The sequence below is a fragment of the Ziziphus jujuba genome, chromosome 10 (assembly GCF_031755915.1).
Source record: "Ziziphus jujuba cultivar Dongzao chromosome 10, ASM3175591v1".
Lineage (NCBI taxonomy): Eukaryota > Viridiplantae > Streptophyta > Magnoliopsida > Rosales > Rhamnaceae > Ziziphus > Ziziphus jujuba.
In genome coordinates, this window is record NC_083388.1 from 6125109 (window position 1) to 6143763 (window position 18655).

General features: G+C 33.0%; 1 protein-coding gene across 1 annotated transcript; it reads right to left on the reverse strand.

Annotated features, from left to right (window-relative positions):
- Window positions 1-335: 335 nt before the first annotated feature.
- Window positions 336-10741, reverse strand: LOC107410613 (probable disease resistance protein At4g27220). Its single transcript, XM_048469010.2, has 3 exons — window positions 10575-10741; window positions 2999-5917; window positions 336-1255 (listed from the first exon to the last, which is right to left on the reverse strand). The coding sequence occupies exons 2-3, from the start codon at window positions 5894-5896 to the stop codon at window positions 731-733; spliced, it is 3423 nt and encodes a 1140-aa protein (XP_048324967.2). The 5' UTR covers window positions 5897-5917; window positions 10575-10741; the 3' UTR covers window positions 336-730.
- Window positions 10742-18655: the final 7914 nt, after the last annotated feature.

Here is an 18655-nt window from a genome sequence, read left to right on the forward strand (position 1 = left end):
CCATTGACAAAGGTTGGTGTTCTTTGAGTTTTCAATCGGTTTTGACAAAGGATTGATGGAAGAAAGCTCTGATACCAATTTGAAAGGTTTAAGGCAAGGTTAATCTAAAGAGAACAAGGTTTATAAGTTGATACAAATTGATTTTGGATGACGTTGTACTCCGTTTTGTTTGAATAAGCTGTTGGAAAATTGTCCAGCAAAGCCGGTTTTGTGTTTTTGTTTGTTTCAAAAGGAAACTAAGGTATTTTTCTCCAAAATTCAATTCATTTTATTCATTGAAATGTCATACATATTTATAGCATACAAAAGTGGTATGAAAGCACACCATGACCAGTTTTAAGCACCAGTATTTTACAAGTCCTTCATGGTGAAGTAAAACCATGTGTAAAGGTTATTTCATCTCATGCTTTGTAAGGTGTTGACAAGTGTTGCTGTCTCATTGAGTACTTCATAGTGAAATAGTCCTCATGCATGATGACAAATGTCCTTACATGCATTGGATGAAAGAGAAGCCGAATGGTTAAGCTCCATGTCACCAAATAGCTTCCATGTCACCATCCTTGTCAACAAGGTGCTTTCCATGTCATCAAGGTGCTTAGTTTTTCTAAAACTCTAATTTGGCTACTTCAGTTTAATTAAGACATTTTGGTGTCTTTGTGCACCAACTTAACAAGCCTAGATTACACAAAAATTGGCTTTAACAAATTACAAAATGAAATGCAAAAACAAACTAAGGAAGTAACCCCTCGGCTAAGGCACCTTGCTTGATCTCGGGTTTGTCTTGTGTTGGTCTCGGGTTTAGGTTGTTCATGGCTAACAATTGCCATGATTTTCTAACATTACCCACCGAGTTGACATCATTTATAAAGGTCTTCATGTAATAACAGTCAATTACTTGAAGCTCAACCAAAGATGGACATTCAATGTGACCGCCTGCATAAAACGTTTTGAGGTTCCAATTTTTATATAGCTCAAGAGTTTCAAGTTTAGGAAGCAAATTCTTTCCCAGCCTTCTTTCTCCTGATTCCTTTGCGATTACCTCTTCAACCTCATTGCACTCATTTATTCTCATTCTTCTCAGATGCACAAGACTTGCAGCGATAGATGATGGCATTACAGTCTTTATTTTATGACAATAATTCACTATCAGTGTTGTCAAGTTATGAAATCCTCTTCCTTCGAGTTTATCAGTACCCCATATTGATTCAATATTGATCCCTTGCAATTGCAATTCCTTACAGTTGGAGAGGACAACCTGTAACACATATGTGTACGTGGACACATTTCCCAAACAAAATTATCATCATGTATTATTATTATAATTTATAGACAAGAGACGAGGAGAAAAACTACATATAACCAAAATCACCTTATCCTAGAAGTGATGTTGCAGACTGATAAAATAGTGGCGAGCTTATCCTAAAGCATCTAGATGATTAAAGAAAACTAGTATAGAAAATTAAGTTACTATAATATTCTAGTGTTATTTGAGTTTAGGGTAAATAGAAAAAAAAAGGTGAATGGCTGTAAATAGGTTAAGAGGAAGATGTCTAGATTAGCCAATTATGACCAAGAGTTAAGTCGGTATTCTAGAATTTTACCAAACAAATCCGGTTGCTGTGTAATGGAAGAAACCAATCAAGCTATTCTACTATGCTAACCCACTATTCCTTTACTAACCTTCCACACTAGCTTATCTCCCCCTTCATCACCAAACCAATCTGTATCTGATCCCATTCTATTAAACTAATAACATATTTACCCATTAACTCAATTGCCAATCTCTCCCACTTAGTCTTCCATTTATCTATTAAACCAAAACCATTCTTATTCTAATATCCCAATAACCCAAAATTCTATCACAAGACTGTTAAGCCTTTTAAGATATGGAAGCCACTCAATTAGCCAAAGAGATTCAAGTGCAGGGAAGAAAATCTTTCCTGAACATCCTTGGTCTTCTGATTCGTAGTCCATGGGAACTACCTCTTCCATGAGCCAACAGTCACGGCTTTCCAAGTTTTGTCAGATGAACAAGACTGCTAGCCATAGATGATGATACTAGACTCTTTAATTTATCACAATTTCCTATTTTTAGTTTTACTAATTTATGAAACCCTCTTCCTTTAAATTTATGATAACCATCCAGTAGTTTTCCATTATACATATTTCCGAAACGAAAATTAACTAGCAGATGATGATACAGAAAAAACATGGGTTAGTCATGATCAGTAGGTTCAACATGATTTCTTCGACTTCAATGTGAAAATTATTGAACTCATGGCATGCGTGTTCAGTATTGTGGGATATATATTCTAGAAAGCTTCTATAATTATACAAACGTACGTACATATATATCTGTATATACACATATATATATATATATATATATGCTTTCTTCTTTGCTGAGTAATATATAAAAGAGAAACTGACTAATGAGAGAGGCCTTATGGCCAGCTTTTGAATCTGAGCTTGTGGCCGTTTAACGTTTTTCAAGCTCTTTTTGGTTCATAAAATCCAAATTATTCAGCCAAAAAAAAAAAAAAACTAAGTAATAATTTGAACTTCACCTAACCATTTGAAATGCAATACAATATATAACAAACAGTAAGAATTGTAGGTTAACATCGCTTGAGGAAATTAATTAGACTTCAAGCAATTGTTAGAAAGGTGACAAGCTACTAATTAGAATCCACAAAGACATATACAAGGAGGACTCTTTTAATTGTATTTTTTTAAATATTTGTTGGAATGTGCTAACAAATTCTCATTTATATCTATATATATATATATATACACATATATACATACTGGAAAATTAATTAATTTGGAGTCGGTCCGCAAATATAATGAAGCAAAAATAAAATAAAAAATTATTAACCACCTTCATCACCAAAGTCCAACACCAGACGTTATATATATATATATATATATATGTATATGTATAAAGAAAATGGAAAAGAAATTAAAGTTTTGAAATTGTATTTAACGATTAATTTACCTTTTGATTGAAAAGAGGCATATGGTGGGAAGTTGTCTCCGTCATTGCAGACTCAGCGCAATACTGTTGAAGGTTCCGTAACTTTTTCAACCTTAACACCCGCAGGCGAGGAAACTCAATCTTAATGACTTGATTATTGTCAACACTAGGGGCATCATCACCTTCCCCTTCGTACGTAAATATCTTCTCTATCTTCTTGCAGTCAGACACCTCGATTACCTCAAGCAGCCTTTTTGCTATGGGGAATGGGAAGATATTCTTCAAACTATGACACTCGCTTACTTGGATTCGTCTTAGTTTGCCAAATGAATCCGATGTGAGTTTTCCACAACAAATACTTTCCAAGTTCCACAAATTGATGAGAGACAAAGATTTCAGGCTTCGAAACACACTAGAAGGACCACGAGCGATGAATCGAATCTCATAACTATGTTTGACTTGGAGATGCTTACATTGTGATAAACAATTGTCTTTATCTAATTTGTCAACAATGTCGTTCATGTGACCATCTAGTGTGTCTAAACTTATAACAGCACATCCTTTTTTTAGCAAATCTCGAAGGCCATACTTGTCTAATACATTTTCATATTGGTAGAGATTGAGCTCCAATCCTCTTGAAGCAACATTTAGATCATGGAGACCAATGTTCATAGCCTCTGAGTGATGCATTCCTAGTACAATGTAATATCTTTCCAATTTCTCACCAATAAATTTAAAGATATCTTCTGGCAAAGCATCGATATCTGGAATGCATAAATCTAAAGCAGTAAGTCGATGCAAATCCTTTAGCTCGCTAAGACTAGCATTGCTTCTACCACCCTTTTCTACGTCTTCAACCTCCCAATCTGTAAAGCCATTTGCCACAGTCAACTCTTCCAAACTTGTCAAGCTACGAATGACATTAGGGTGAATCTCACGAAGATTGGAACAATAGTTCAAATTCAACGACCTTAGTTGAATCAGTTTCGCAATTTCTCTTCCCAACTTCTCAACATTGTTAGAGAATGACAGATCGAGAATTTCTAAATTCTTGAGCTTTCCGATCAAAGCTATGTCTCTCAACTTGCATCCTCTCAAACACAAGGCTCTGAGATTTTCGAGACGACAAAATGACGACGGGAGCTGGTTTCCATGTAAACCTCCGCTCAAATCTAAAACCCGAACATCTTTCATTCCTTGGAAAAAGAGATCTGGAAATTGGAAAGCTTTTTCATGTTTGGAGTCACAAAAAAGCAACTGCAACTGCGGGGTTTCCAACCTTTCAGGAAGCTTGACAACATCAACATTTATGTTGTCAAACAGGAGTGAAATTGCAATTGGGTCTTGTAATCTTTCAACGTTATTCTCGAGGCTTTCTTCCATTGTCTCGTCATCAACATTTCTTAAAACATACCAACGCCTATCTCTGGATGCAATCAGTAGGCAAAAATACCGAATGACATTATGCAATTTGACGCAACTTTTGCTGTCATTAACATCCCACATTAATAGACTATGATTCTTTAAATCGTCGATAACCATAAGCACCTTACTTCTTGCCTGTTCAAAAGTTTCAACGCCCTGAAACAAGCCCAAAAACATTCCATATATCAACAAGCGTTCAATAGGTATACTTGCATCTTCTGGGAATAGACTACAAAGCAACAACAATGACTTTGCTTCTTCATTCTCTAAATTTTCGTAGTTCATCTTTGTGCTTTGGGAAATAGTTTTATTCCTTGTAATGATGTTATCTGGATTATTGGACATTTTTAGCTCCTTCAAGAAGCTCCTCCAAGAAGGACGACGTTTCTCATCCAATGCTTCGGCTAATATTTCAGTGATTGCAATTGGTAAGCCAGCACATTTCTCAACAATTTCGGTTGCCAAAGGTTGGAACTCTATATTCTCAGCTGAATCGCCTACTATTGTGTTACACAATTTCACCGATTCACTTTTGGATAGAGTTCCAACATGGAAATTCTTTTGAGCCCCCATGTTACATAGTAAACCTCGAAACCTTGAGATCAATAATATCTTGCATTGCTTCTGAGACTTCCGAAAAGATATACCTGCATCGTCCAAGTCAAAACTTTGGCACACATCATCCACGATTGTAAGGACATTCTTTCCTTGTCTCAACCGCCGTCGTAGCTCATCTGCTCTTACAGAAAAGTCACTTCCCTCAAATTTAAGCTCCAGCTGTTCTGCAGCTCTTTGTTGAAGACTTTCATCATCCCGGGTTTGAGACACAGTAAGCATAACTAACTCACTGAATAGGTTCTCATAGCTTGTTTGTCTGGCAACTTCTTCAGCCATCATGGTTTTTCCAGTACCAGCCATCCCATACAATCCAATCACTCTAACATTGGGATCTCTTAGTGCCTCCATAATTTCCCTCGAAATCGAGCTTCTTGATTCAAACACCTTATAGTTCTCTTTGTTTTCAATTAAAACTTGTATGATGGGACGGTGGAAAATGCTTTCAAATTCCTTTTCCCTTTCAATTTCACTTGTAACTTTCTGCACCATATCCATTACTTCTCTGCTTAATTTAAGCCGAGACGACAAATTCGGAAATGACAGACTTAAACACCTGAAGTTTGCTTTGCTTTCGGCTTGTTGCAGCCATTTCTTAGCCTCCTCAGCGATCCCAGGAGCTGTGCTTAGCCATTTTTGAACATCAGGATTGAGTTTTTTACTATCTTTTTTGGCCTCGTGATCATAAAAATCTTGCAGCCTTTTTTGGGCTGCCAATAACTCCTCAGTTTTGGTGTTGAGGTCGTCTACTTTGTTTCTGTAAGGATATACGAGATCCATTACACGCCCAACCAGTCCAACCGTGCACTCACCAACCTTTCTCGCAGTACTAGTACTACTGATCGCAATCGCTTTCTTCATTTTTCTGTTTCCGGTCATCTTCTTCTTCCAACTCTTGCACTATATATATATATATATATATATACATATAGAGAGAGAGAGAGAGTTACACGAAAAACAGATAAGACCCAGTGCATAGCAAAATAAGTGAAATGATTCTCAATGCATGGGGAAGATAAAAATACCATAGAAGGAAAAAGCATGCAGAAAAACACCTAGCTGAGCTTTCTTGGATATATTGACCATTCAGGAAACACCTTTAACGAAAAAAGGAAAAGGATAAATTCTCATTGTCAGTCCCTAAACTATAGTTTAAATTTTCACTTTGATCCCCCATTTTGGTCCTCAAATGTGATGGAAAGTCCATCGTCAGTCTCTATTTAATTTTCTATATGTTTGGCTAGTGGAAATGACACGTGCGTATCACGTGCTCTCTATTAGTGATGGATATGGTTGGTCATTTTTTAGGAGCCAAAATAAGATTTTTGCATAGTTTAAGGACAAAATACAATAATTCATTAAAAGTTGATTTTTAAAAGGAAAATAATTTTTAAAATATAAAATGAATATTTAAAAAAATATATAAAAGAAATATTTATCCACCTCAATAAAAAAGATAAATTTGCTTCAAAAAAAAAAATAAATAAATGAACTTGGACAAAAACATGTGTATACAATTTTTTTTCCAAAATAACTAATGTAGAATTTTTAAATTGTGTTGAATTTAAATTACAGAAATTAATTTTTAAAGTATACAAATTTGAAAAAAATTATGTACATATGAAAGAAATACTAGTTTTATAAAATATTAGAAAATAAAATTGTTACATGTTATTAATAAAAGTTATTAAAGTACTCAAACACATATGATTCATTATGTCCAAATTTTGTTTTTTAAAAATAATATATTTTCTAAAAATTTCTTCCCAAAAAAATAAGTTAGAGAGATATATTAAATACTAATATATAATAATGAATTTTCCAAACAAATTTTGAAAGGAATAATAGAAATCTGTCCAAATATTTGAAAAATATGAAAAGAGCATTTCTTTTCATCGTCATTCACAAAATTTTAAAAATAGAAAGCTTTCTTCTTCTTTTTTCAATTATTTGTTTTTTTTTTTTTTTTTTTGGGGGGGGGGACTTAATAGACTACAAAAGTTTGAAAAACATTTTTATAAGAAGAAATAAAATTATAGAATACTGGTACCAATATATCTTAACCTATACATGAACTTCACTTTTCCTTGCATTGTTGCACCAATTCTCCTTTTTTTTATTAACTTTTTAATAGACTTATTACATAGCTGGTGCATGAGGCAAAAAATGAAAGTGTGAAGTGCAATTCTATATAGTTTAAGGTATAAAATGCAAAAAATTTCGTATAAATAAATTAAATAAAATGCCAAAAAAAGTACTAAATAATACCTTTATATTTTAAAGAAGTTTATAAGAAACTAAAAATAAAAATAAAAATTTAATTGTAAATAGTAAAAATAAAAATCTTTATATAAGTATATATCCTGAAAAATTAAATAAATAAAGACTAATAAAAAAATTGAACGCGTGCTTAAAAATATTTTATTGGGAAAAGTAAAAATTTTATTAAAAAATACATATTAATAAATCTTATAAGTATCCTTTTCCTAAATAATAATATAAATATTAAAAATACATGTAATAAATAAAAATAATATATTTTGTAACAATAATTTTCCAATTCTTTTAGATTTTATAAATGGTTTATGTCTTTTTATACGTCTTTATGTTTTTTTATTTAAAATCTTTATAATATGTATAAATTATTATTTAAATTTTATAAAAATAAAATAGATATTATTTAAAAATTTTATTTGAAAACTTGTATGTTGCACTCTAAACTATATAGAATTGCATTTTGCATCCTCATTTTTTGCTTTATGTGCCAACCATATAATAGATTGTTAAAAAGTTAAAGGGAGAAGGGTGCAACGGTGAAAGGAAAAATAAAGTTTAAAATGCAAAATATTAAAAAAAAAAGTTTAGAATGTAAAGTGTGAGAGTATTTATAGTTGCGGGGTGCATTGGTGCCAATATCCTTAAAATTATTTTAAAATATACTGAAAATATAAGTAAAAATATTTTTTTATGAGAACGAATTGCAATATATATATATATATATATATTAAAATCTTGTTGCAGTAGTTAAAATTATGGGAAAAAATAATCTTTCAAAGACAATGCAGTAGTTTTTTCCATCTCTGTTTGGACCATTTACCTTTGGAAAAAAAATTATTAAAGAATGACCCTTTTTTTTCTTTTTTTTATTGAAAAATATGAGCCAAAAAAAAAAAAAAAAACAATCTCAAACAAATTTTTGAATGCAACCAATAGGGGTAAGAAGATTGCATGTTCTATTCTATATTTTTAAAGTTTTGCTATTTGTTATAACTAGTCACAATCCCCATTTTTTGTAGTAAATTTTAATTGAAGTATTTAATTCTATAATTTTTTATTTGAAAATCTTAAAAATAAGTCATGTAATAGTAATTATTTAAATTGTCATTTGATATATAAATTTCATTGTCATTTACCAATGATGATGAATAATACTTTTCATATTTTTAATATTTTTAAAATCTTTAATATATATCATATGATTCATCAGTTCTTGTGAAAAAAAAAAAAAAAAGATTCATCAAGCTTTAAAATTAATAAATTTTGAAAAGGATATGATTAAAGCTTTTTTAAGATAATTAATGTTATTTTTAGACATATTTATTACAAAACAGTTATATTTGGAGGCCTTTTAATTTAGTGGGAGAGAGAAATAATATTAACCATTTGCTTGCTTGCTTGCCACATGGAGGAACTAGGAAACAAATGTTAATACTTCTTCACATTTATTTTAAATAATAAAATAAATTTAAAAATTGACACAAGTATTTTCTTTTCAATATTTATTAATTTAACTGGTATAATGTTTTTCTTTTTGGATATGGTATTGAAGTATTATTTAAATATTGAGTTTATAGTTTATGTTAATTTAGAACTGATATGAATAGTTCCTTTTTTTATTATTGCTTCGAATAAATTTATTGTTATTTATTTAGGTGGATTAATATTTTTTTTACATTTTTATTATCTATTTACATTTCGTTTTTCTGTTTAAAGAGTAAACTTTTCAAATTTATCACAATTGGACTTCGAAGAAAAACCAATCATATCCATGATAAACAGAGCATGTGACATGCATTACCACTTCGGTTAGTAAAGTGTCACTTCTGTTAGCCAAATGGATAAAATTTAAAAAGGACGAATGGTGGATTATTGTTTTTGAAGATCAAAGTGAGAAAAAAAAAAAAAAAGTTTGAGGAATGAGATTCACCTTATATACTATACAGTCTAGGAACTAACAAGTAGAATTACTCAAAAAAGAATGTCTCCATTTACGTTTTTTTTTTTTTTTTTCCAAGTCTTTTGTAAAGGAAAGTAAAAGTGAAAGGAAAGATATATGATGGCAATAACTAAATTAAAATCAAGGGACAATCAATGGAAACAAAGCTAAATGGTTAGAGAGTGCAATACAAGTTCTTACAAAATTGTAGAAATTAATATTTATGGTATACAAATTTGATATCAAAAAATAAAAATCGTTACATGTTATGAATTGTTATCAAAGTATTCAAACACATATGATTTATTTTGTACAGATAATTTTTAAAAAATTTATTCCCCAGGAATAATTGTAGGGGAAATTTTAAATATTATTATACAATAATGAACTTTTGAAATAAATATTAAAACAAAAAAAATATGAAAAGAACATTTCTTTTCATCACTATTCACAAAATTTAAAATTTTCTTCATGCAATAACGAATAAAAGGAACTAGGAAACAAATGTTAATACTTTTTCACATTTATTTTTTAAAAAAATTAATAAACAAATTTGAAACTGGTGCAGGTAATAAACAAATAAACTACTAAAGTTATTTCTTCTTGATTATGGTAGTGAAGTAAGATTTAAATATTGAGTTTATGTTTATGTTAATTTAGAACTGATATGAATAGTTGTTTTTTTGTTTTTTTATATTTTTGGTCGTAAGTTCTTTTTTTTTTTTTTTAATTGCTTCAAATAAATTTATATTTTTTTATTTTGGTGGATTAATATTACTTTCACTTTTTTAATATTTATTTAGGCTCTTTTTTTTCCTTCGCATTTAAAGAGTAAACTTTTTAAATTTATCACATTTGGTCTTTGGAAAATTATCAATCATAACCCTGACTAATGGAGCATGTGACATTAGAGAAGTGAATGGAAAATTTAGAAAGGACCAACAGTGAACTTTTTATTGTATTCGAGGACCAAAGTGAGAAAAATTAATTCAGAAACCAAAGTGAGATCCATCTTACATTAGTACCGTACCCATGGGTACCGTATTAGGATCCATGAACCAGGGACTAATAGTAAGAAATACTAACAAAAGAATGTTTCTTTTCCCTTTTTTTTTTCCTTTTTTTTTTTTTTTCTTTTCATCCATTGTTTGCAAACGAAAGTTTAAGTGAAAGGAAAGATATAATTTAACTAATTAAATTAAAATCAACGTATAATTAACGGAAACAAAGCTAAATGATCAAAGAGAGTACTGTATTATATAACAAAACGACTAACAATGAATTGAAAGCGGAGAGACTGAAAATAATGAAGACAAATATTAAGGAAAAGAAGGTGCTTACCTTATAGAGGAAGTATACTGTAGCTGCTTGTGTAGGTTAATGCACCTTAATCAGCTAACTTAGACCAATCACAGCTCTCACAGGGCTCCAATGTATTTTGAATGGGGATATGGGAAGTGGATATTGCTGTAGGGTCTATGATATGAATGCTCTTGAATGAAAAATGTAATCTTTGTTTTCGTTGTCTACTTGGTGTTATATAATGCACCTATCCTAGCTACTATTTTATTCCAAACCAACCTTTTTATTTAACCCAATGTCTGAGTTTTGGAATAAAGTGTTTTCTTTTTGATTTTTTCTGCTATGAGTTTTGGAATAATGGTTTTCTTTTTGTTTTATTTCTGCTACGAGCTTTGGAATAAAGTGTTGTGCACTATTAATAACTTTTTTGCTTTTCTTTTGCTTTAGATTAAATACTTAAAGAACAAATTTCCACTTAAGCAAAGCATCAAGCTATCAACTGTCATTGAAGCTGATAATATTATAAAGTGTTCTTCTTCTTAGTCTTTGGGATTTTATTTCTCTCACTGGTTGTTCGTATCCTAATTTCTAGGTAGGCTTTTAGAGGAATTTAATGTAGCTGTGAATTTACGTTTCCGCCCGAGATTGGCCATTCTATTATGCTTTTTATTTTCCAAAAGTGCTATTTAATAATAAAAAAAGAAAGTAAAATTTATAATAGGCCTATTTTTCCTTTTAATGAAAAAACTCTTTTTATTATCCAACGGAATCATTAACCGTTAATGATTATGTAGTCAGTTAGGACAAACCGATATGATTATTGAGTACGCATTTTGTACTCACATCATGCGTGATATGGTACACATAACCAATATAATAGATCCATATATACCATTAATTATTATTATGTCAGATTTTTTAGCAAAAAGAAAATATTATTATGTCATATTAAAAAGCTCAGTTTCTTGGAGACTTTAATGCCTTTAGTTTCCGTTAATTTTCTTTTTTCCCTTTTTGTGGACTTTAATGCCTTTAGTTTCCGTTAATTTTCTTTTTTCCCTTTTTGTTTTTTTTCATCTTGCTCACCACCGTAAAACTCCACATACGGAACTGGATCCTCCATCGCCGGTTCTCTCGTTGGTCTACCATCTATATAGCTGTACAGTTTGACTTCCTCTCTCAATTTATTATTAACAAATTCATTCTCTTCCTCTAAAAAAAACCACACACAATAAAGTTAATTATTTAGATTTTTTAATTAATTTAAATCAATTCAACAAAAGAGCAATTATGAAACACCCAATATTTTCTACATGAAGAAATAGAGCATCGATATTGGATCTGAAACTCTTTATTTTATTGGGCCAAATTAGGAAATTAATGGTTTCATTGATGGATTATTATTATTATTACTATTTTATTTTTAAGTAGATGGATCTGTGAGTATGTCAATGGAGGTAATTAAAAAGAAAACAAATGGTAGGTTAAGAAAAGGGGAAAAAAAAAACATAAAAAAAAAAACAAAAATGAAAAAGAGGACGATTGGAAACTCTTATTTTTAGAGGCAAGCATTGTCGGAGATAAATTTGTAATGGAGTATCTGCAACTGCTCGGGAAGAATAATGGCAAGCAAAAGAAAATAAATAAATAAATTAAAGATGAAGAGTAACAGCGTGAAATTAGAAATGCTAATTTATCATTTTAATCTGATGTGTAAATAATAATAAATGTATCATTCTTTAATTGATTATGTGTACCAACTCAACTTATAAACTACATGTGTATGGAATAATTTTTCTATTTGACAAATGATTAACAATGGGCATTCAATGTAGGTATCTAAATACGACTTTTCCAAAGTAGCCAATGTTATTTTGGAATAAATTATTATTTGATTAAGAGAAATTTATAATAAAATTTGATAAGTGTTTTTTTCACTCTTATTTTGACTAATATATATTATTTGTTAGACTAATTAAGGTCCTGTTTAGTATAATTTCTGTTTGGTATAGTTTTTGGAAAGTGAAAGTAATTTTTGAAGTTTAAAAACTATTACTGAAATTGTTTTGATATTTTTTAAAAAATATTTTTAATTTTCAAATGATTTTTTACTAAAACCAATAAAGAGTGGATTTTTTATAAAATACTTATGGAGAAGTAAAAGCAAAAGTAAAAGAAAAAGTAGAAGGCATGCCAAATAAGGGCTATTATAAAGGTCATAAATAATTTTATAGGCCTTGCATCTCTAATAACAATTTATGTAGGACAAGCATGATGATCTAACAGATGCGAGATCTGTCATCTTTTCAAACCAGGAATTTTTCTTCCTCCTGATTCATCCTTTACGTTCTAATTCCCTGCCTTTTGTCATCCATGGATTCAACCCAGAGCCAGAATCACTTGACTCCTTTAAATGAGTCTCTTAAGACTCTTTCCTTCCAACCTAAAACCAACCCAACAACACAAGTGAATCTTAGAATTCTCATTGGAAAAGTCCTGACTACTAGAAGCTTTCGGCGATTCACAATCTCAGAAATTATCACCAAAACCTGGAAGCTGAAGGGCAAAGTTCAAATAGAGAAAATTGACGAAAATATTTTCAAGTTCTCTTTTTCCAGAATTGAAGACAAAGACTTTGATGCAGAAAATCCTAGACGGAATCACCAAAGAGCAGATCTCAGGCTCTCATTCCTGTCCAGACCCAACTCTGGTCCAATTCCATCACAGTCACGAAGAAGATTAGGAAGTTTGGCCCCGGGTAGTGAGGAAGATTAGGAAGTTTGGCCCCGGGTAGCAAGTCAATAGCATGTTGGATGTCTCTCATGGGTGGTAGAGAATACGGAAGTTCACTTGGACAGATTTCAGCAAATTCTTGAAAAAGTTGTTGAATGGGTTGTGGAAACTGAGAATCTGCAGGGGCTTGAATTGAAGCTACAATACCGAAACAAATCTGTGAGTGTTTAGCTTGAAGTTCAAAATGTTTTCCCGAGGTTGTTAAAAGTATAGGACCCTTTCCCGAAAGTTGTTCTAGTGGTACTCCAGATGTGGGCAGCAAAGTAGGGTCATTTTGGGGCTTGGAATGGAGTAGGACAATTTTCTTCCCATTCCATTGAAACGAATGTGTGTTTTGTTGACCATCATGCGATACAGAGTTGTCGAACTGCCAAGGTCGACCTAAGAGAATGTGATAAGCGTCCATCTCCACAACATCACAAACAACCTCATCAGCATAATGTTTTCCTATACTAAAATGAACTTTGCACAGCTCAGTGACCTTAGTTTCGATGCCTTTTTTTATCCAACCCACCTTGTAAGGATTCGGGTGACTCATAGTAGGAAGCTTCAAGGCTTTAACCAAGGACTTGGACACTATGTTCTCGCTGCTCCCGCTGTCTATAATCACCTCACACACCTTCTTGTTGATAGTACATTTGGTTTTGAAAATTGAATGTCGTTGAGGCTCCATGGGGTGTTTAGGAGAGAACAATAGCTTCTGGATGATGCAAATAACTGGTCCCCCCTTGGTCTTCATCCACCAACTCAGTTTCATCCCCCACGGTGGCAAACTCTTCTCCCGAATCGTCTTGAGTTTCCACTATATTAACCTGTTTACGCAGTGGACATTCATTAGATTTGTGGCCCTGCTGGCCACACTTGAAACACTTGAGTGGAAAGTTTCGGGCATAAGGATTTGAAGGCCTGTTGGGTTGATTTTGGGGTTTGCTGGTATTTTTCATGGAATTATCAGCAAGGGTGGCCTTTTGGTAAGGTGCTGGTGGTGATAGGGATTTAATTTTTGGTGGGTACAATTCACTCATGGGTTTCCATTTAGTTGGTGTCTTAGTTACATGCCTCTCAATTTGCTTTTCAATCTTGAAAGCTAAATTGACAGCTTCACTAAGATTCCACACAGGACTAAGCTCTATTCTTTCTTGAATTTGAGTAAGTAACCCAGTCACATATCTAGTAACTAGTTGGCCTTCATTTTCATTCAAGTTCACCCGAGCACTGAGTCTATAAAATTCTTCAGTATACTCACTAATCGAACGGTTACCTTGGTGGCAATGGTGATACTGCTGGTAAAGGATTTGCTCAAAATCAACGGGAAGAAATCTGGCTCGTAACATTCGGCGTGACCGTGACTAAGATTGTATCGGACCCTTTCCTTGTTTCTGTCTATTACTCAGAACCTGTTCCCACCATGCCGAGGCTCCCCCACAGAATTTGTAAGCCACCAAACGAACCTGTTTATCCTCCGGTATGGACATATACTCAAAGAAAGACTCAACAGTTTGTACCCAATCAAGGAAATCCTCAATATCCAGAGACCCATCAAAATTTGGAATATCAACTTTAATTCGGTAGTCTGAAGGTTGGTGGTCTCGAGCATACCTATTAGGAACAGCTTGAGGGGCTCAATTCATGGCCATTGTCTCCATCTCATCTTCCGAGTCCGAGTCGATTGAGAGTGGAATACATTGCTGAACATCCAGAAATTGACGGTGTTGAGTTCTGGGAATTCAAGGAGGAGGCGAGTCTTGGAGGTGTGGATCTGCTGGATGTGCCAAAGGAATGGGCGTCTGTGGTATCTGTGTTGCTGTAGATCGGTCGCCGGAGTGCTCTAGGAGGTGAGAACCAGCAGCTCCAGATTTCAACGTCAGACCAGAATGTATTGCAGCACAGAGTTCCGGAATCTCATTAGAAAGGGTGTCGAATTTCTGATCTAATTTAGCCACAGCAGATAAAAGCATTTTCGAGCTTGGGTCCTCGCCAGAATTTCGTTGAAAGTTTTCACCGAAACTAGCCATGGAAATTTCAGAGAGGATAACCTGGCTCTGATACCAATTTGATGCAGAAAATCCTAGAGGGAATCACCAAGGAGCAGATCTCAGGCTCTCATTCCTGTCCAGACCCAACTCTGGTCCAATTCCATCACAGTCACGAAGAATGAGAGAAAACAAGCATTTTTAGTTTATTTCAAAAATAGAAAATCTATCTTTTACAACTTTGTAGGCTAACTTTTATATCTCTGTTTTGTCACCACGCAGGGTGAAGGTTAAAAGGCACAAAGCCACCTCAGCAGTTAAAATAACAAAAACAAAGCCATATCAGCAAGGAAAAGTAAAAGGAAATAAAACGCTGCGTTTAGACAGGAAACAAATATATTGCAGCTGCATCAGACTTTATCTACAAAAATAGACCCTGGACAGTGAACGGAGCTCACCTTGTCCTTAAGGAGTGGCCAGACTCGATTACTCTGTCCGAAATCTCTTTTCAATTCTCAACATTTTCAGTTCAAATCCATGGACTTCCTCCTATGTTCCTACACAAAGATACGGCTTTTCTAATTGGTAACAAATTAGGGAAAATACACAATGAATCCATAAACAAAAAGTGCGTGGTGGCTCAGAGATTCCTACGTTTCAGGGTGGATCTGGACATTGAACAACCTATTCCAGCCAGATTCTTTTTGGAGAGGCCTGAAGGAAATGAACCTTGGGTCCAGTTCAACTTTGAGAGGCTAGGAGACCTCTGCTACAAATGTGTTCGGCTAACTCATGTAACCGGAAAATGTTCACTCGAATCATCGGTGATGATAAAAACATGGACCGGAATGGAAGCTTCGTTATACGGCCCCTGGATGTGATTAGAATCACCGGAATCCATCACTTTCATCCAATCACTGGTGGATACCAGGGAGCAGCTTTAGATCAGCAAAAATTTCCTCGAGACCCATGCCTTGGAATCCCCAAACCCTGAGCGGCTTGACACAACTCTCTACACCAATTACTCTGAACCCAAGGACTTGGAGCAAAACAACAGCAGCAATTGTCAAAATTTTTCGGAGGCTGATTTTATGAATGTCAAAGAGTTATGCCCAGAGTTGGAAACCCTAAGCACCACACTAAGAAGACTTGGATGGGATTTAGAGAAGGAACTCCAAAATGCCGTTTTACAGAAAATTGAGAATCCTTTATTCAATTTAGTGGGCCTAGATGAATGAGCCACCAACTTGATTCATCTAAGGGGAATTTGGCCCGATACCTTTCAATGAAATATACCCACCTTCTTTTGAGGTTTTTTGTTTTACCCTCTGTTTTTTTAATATTCCCAAACCACCCTTTTCAAATATCAAAAGGAAAAAATATACATGAAAAGCACAAAGAAAAGAGGAAGAGAAAGTAGGAGAGAATGGCGAAGCAGCTACCGAAGAGTTCTTCGAGAGGAGAGATGAGTGGAGGAAGTATCCTACGCTCAGCGATCAACTCCGCCATACTTTTCCAGGATTTAGCCTTGGAGTCGCCCCCTTTGGTGTCTACCTGGTCGATGACCAGATCTACAACCTTCCTCCTCCTCTTCTTCTGGGTCTACTTTTAATGGTGTGCTTTTTGTTGGGTTTTTCAAGAAATCTTCAAAATAGAAAAATACAATTAGAATCCTATAGTCAGAACCCTAGTTTGGCTTTTGTCATTGGGACTTGGTAGGTGGAAGTTTATTTTGGAAGCTGCAGTAGGAGGAATCAGTCATGGTTAGATTCAATTCTGCTATATTTTTCATCTTTTTTTCTTAATTTTATTGCTTTTCTTACTTTGGGTAGGGAAAAAAAAAGTGAAAATTTGTTTTAAAAATGCAAAACTTTAGCATTTCAGTTTTATCAAGTTTTATGAATTCTTGATTGTGTATGTTTTTATGATAAATTTTTAGGTGAAGTATTCGAGAGAGCCTAATCCTACCAAGTGTGAGTAACTTTTCCACCTTTTTTTTTTTTTAAATTGTTGTTGTTGATTTGTAGAATTTTGTTGGCCACTGAGAAAATCTTGGAAAAAGGAGGAGCGAAGTTAATTTTCTAAAATATTAAAGTTGCATTTTTGAGCGAAAGATATTGATTTTTCTTAGTTAATGATATTGAATTTGGTCTAAAACAAGGCTTTTCACTAGGGATCTTCTTCAGTGTTTAAACAAAAGTTAGATTGGTTAAGCATGGTTTTATTTTTGGAAAATTTATTGTTAATTTTGTTTTTTATGATCTTAATCAGTCTGCAAAGCCAGAGGATTAGACTCATGAGTTCGTTTTAAGGTATGCTCGTTCAACTTGATTGCCTTTGGGATTTCAGTGTTTTATTGGAAGTCTGAGATGGTTAATGATGGTGAATACCTTTAATAATGTTAAAGTTCAATGAAAAAGTAATTATTAATATAGTAAATCAGTGATAGTATGTCAAGGGTTAGGTTAGATCAACAATACAGGAAATTTGACTTAAAAAATAATCAGTAAATAGAGCTCAATCTCAGAAAAAATTGGTTTGATATCTTGTATGCTAATGATTTTGAAATATGACTTAACCAAGTTAATGCTTTGTTTTCATTATATTCTCTCTTCAGAATACTAGGGAAACAGCCAATGCTACCATGCAGGCCCTTTGGAATACTGTAAGCAACATGTCACTTACACAGACCCTCCTAGAACATAAGGAGTGAAGAAAAAGGGATAGTAATGCAATAATGACAATGGTGATTAAACGGTAAAGCCTTCTAAGATTGTGCTTTACTCTCGACTTAGCACCAGTGAACTACTTATGGCAATAGATCCAAATACGAAGCATCTGTTGTATTATGAGGACAAGGCAGACCATTCAAAAGGATCTATATCTAGAGAAGTTGTTGCTTGTTGAAAATACTTTGATATCTCTGCACAACGACAAATAGGTTAATTCCTCAAATCTCTCCATCAAAAGTAATTTGGTTGTTTTTAGGTTGCTTATTACTATGGTATGGAAATGTGGTAATTTTCAGTCTTCAGTTATTTTTTCTGCCATTATTATTATTATTATTATTTTTTCACCTTCCATTTTTGATAAGTACATATGAGTGGAATGAAAAAGGTACTGGTACATGATGTACATTGTTCAGTTTAGCTGCTTATGTTATATTTATAAGTTGTGGTTGAAATTCTAAGCGGATAAACACAATATTTCTTTATCCTTCTAGTATGATGCAAATAATGGGGAATTTTTCTTTTTCACCAATTTAGATTTTATATTAAGTTAATTGTTTATTCAGTTTCCTTTTCACTACTTTCTTTCTTGTAGTCATGACTCATGACCAAGCTGTTTAGTTTT

Excerpts from the sequence above, each read along its gene's own strand:
- LOC107410613 (XM_048469010.2), bottom strand. The coding sequence starts at position 5,896 with ATGACCGGAAACAGAAAAATGAAGAAAGCGATTGCGATCAGTAGTACT. Across the intron at positions 1,256-2,998 it reads TGCCTCTTTTCAATCAAAAG|GTTGTCCTCTCCAACTGTAA; the intron begins GTAAATTAATCG and ends TATGTGTTACAG.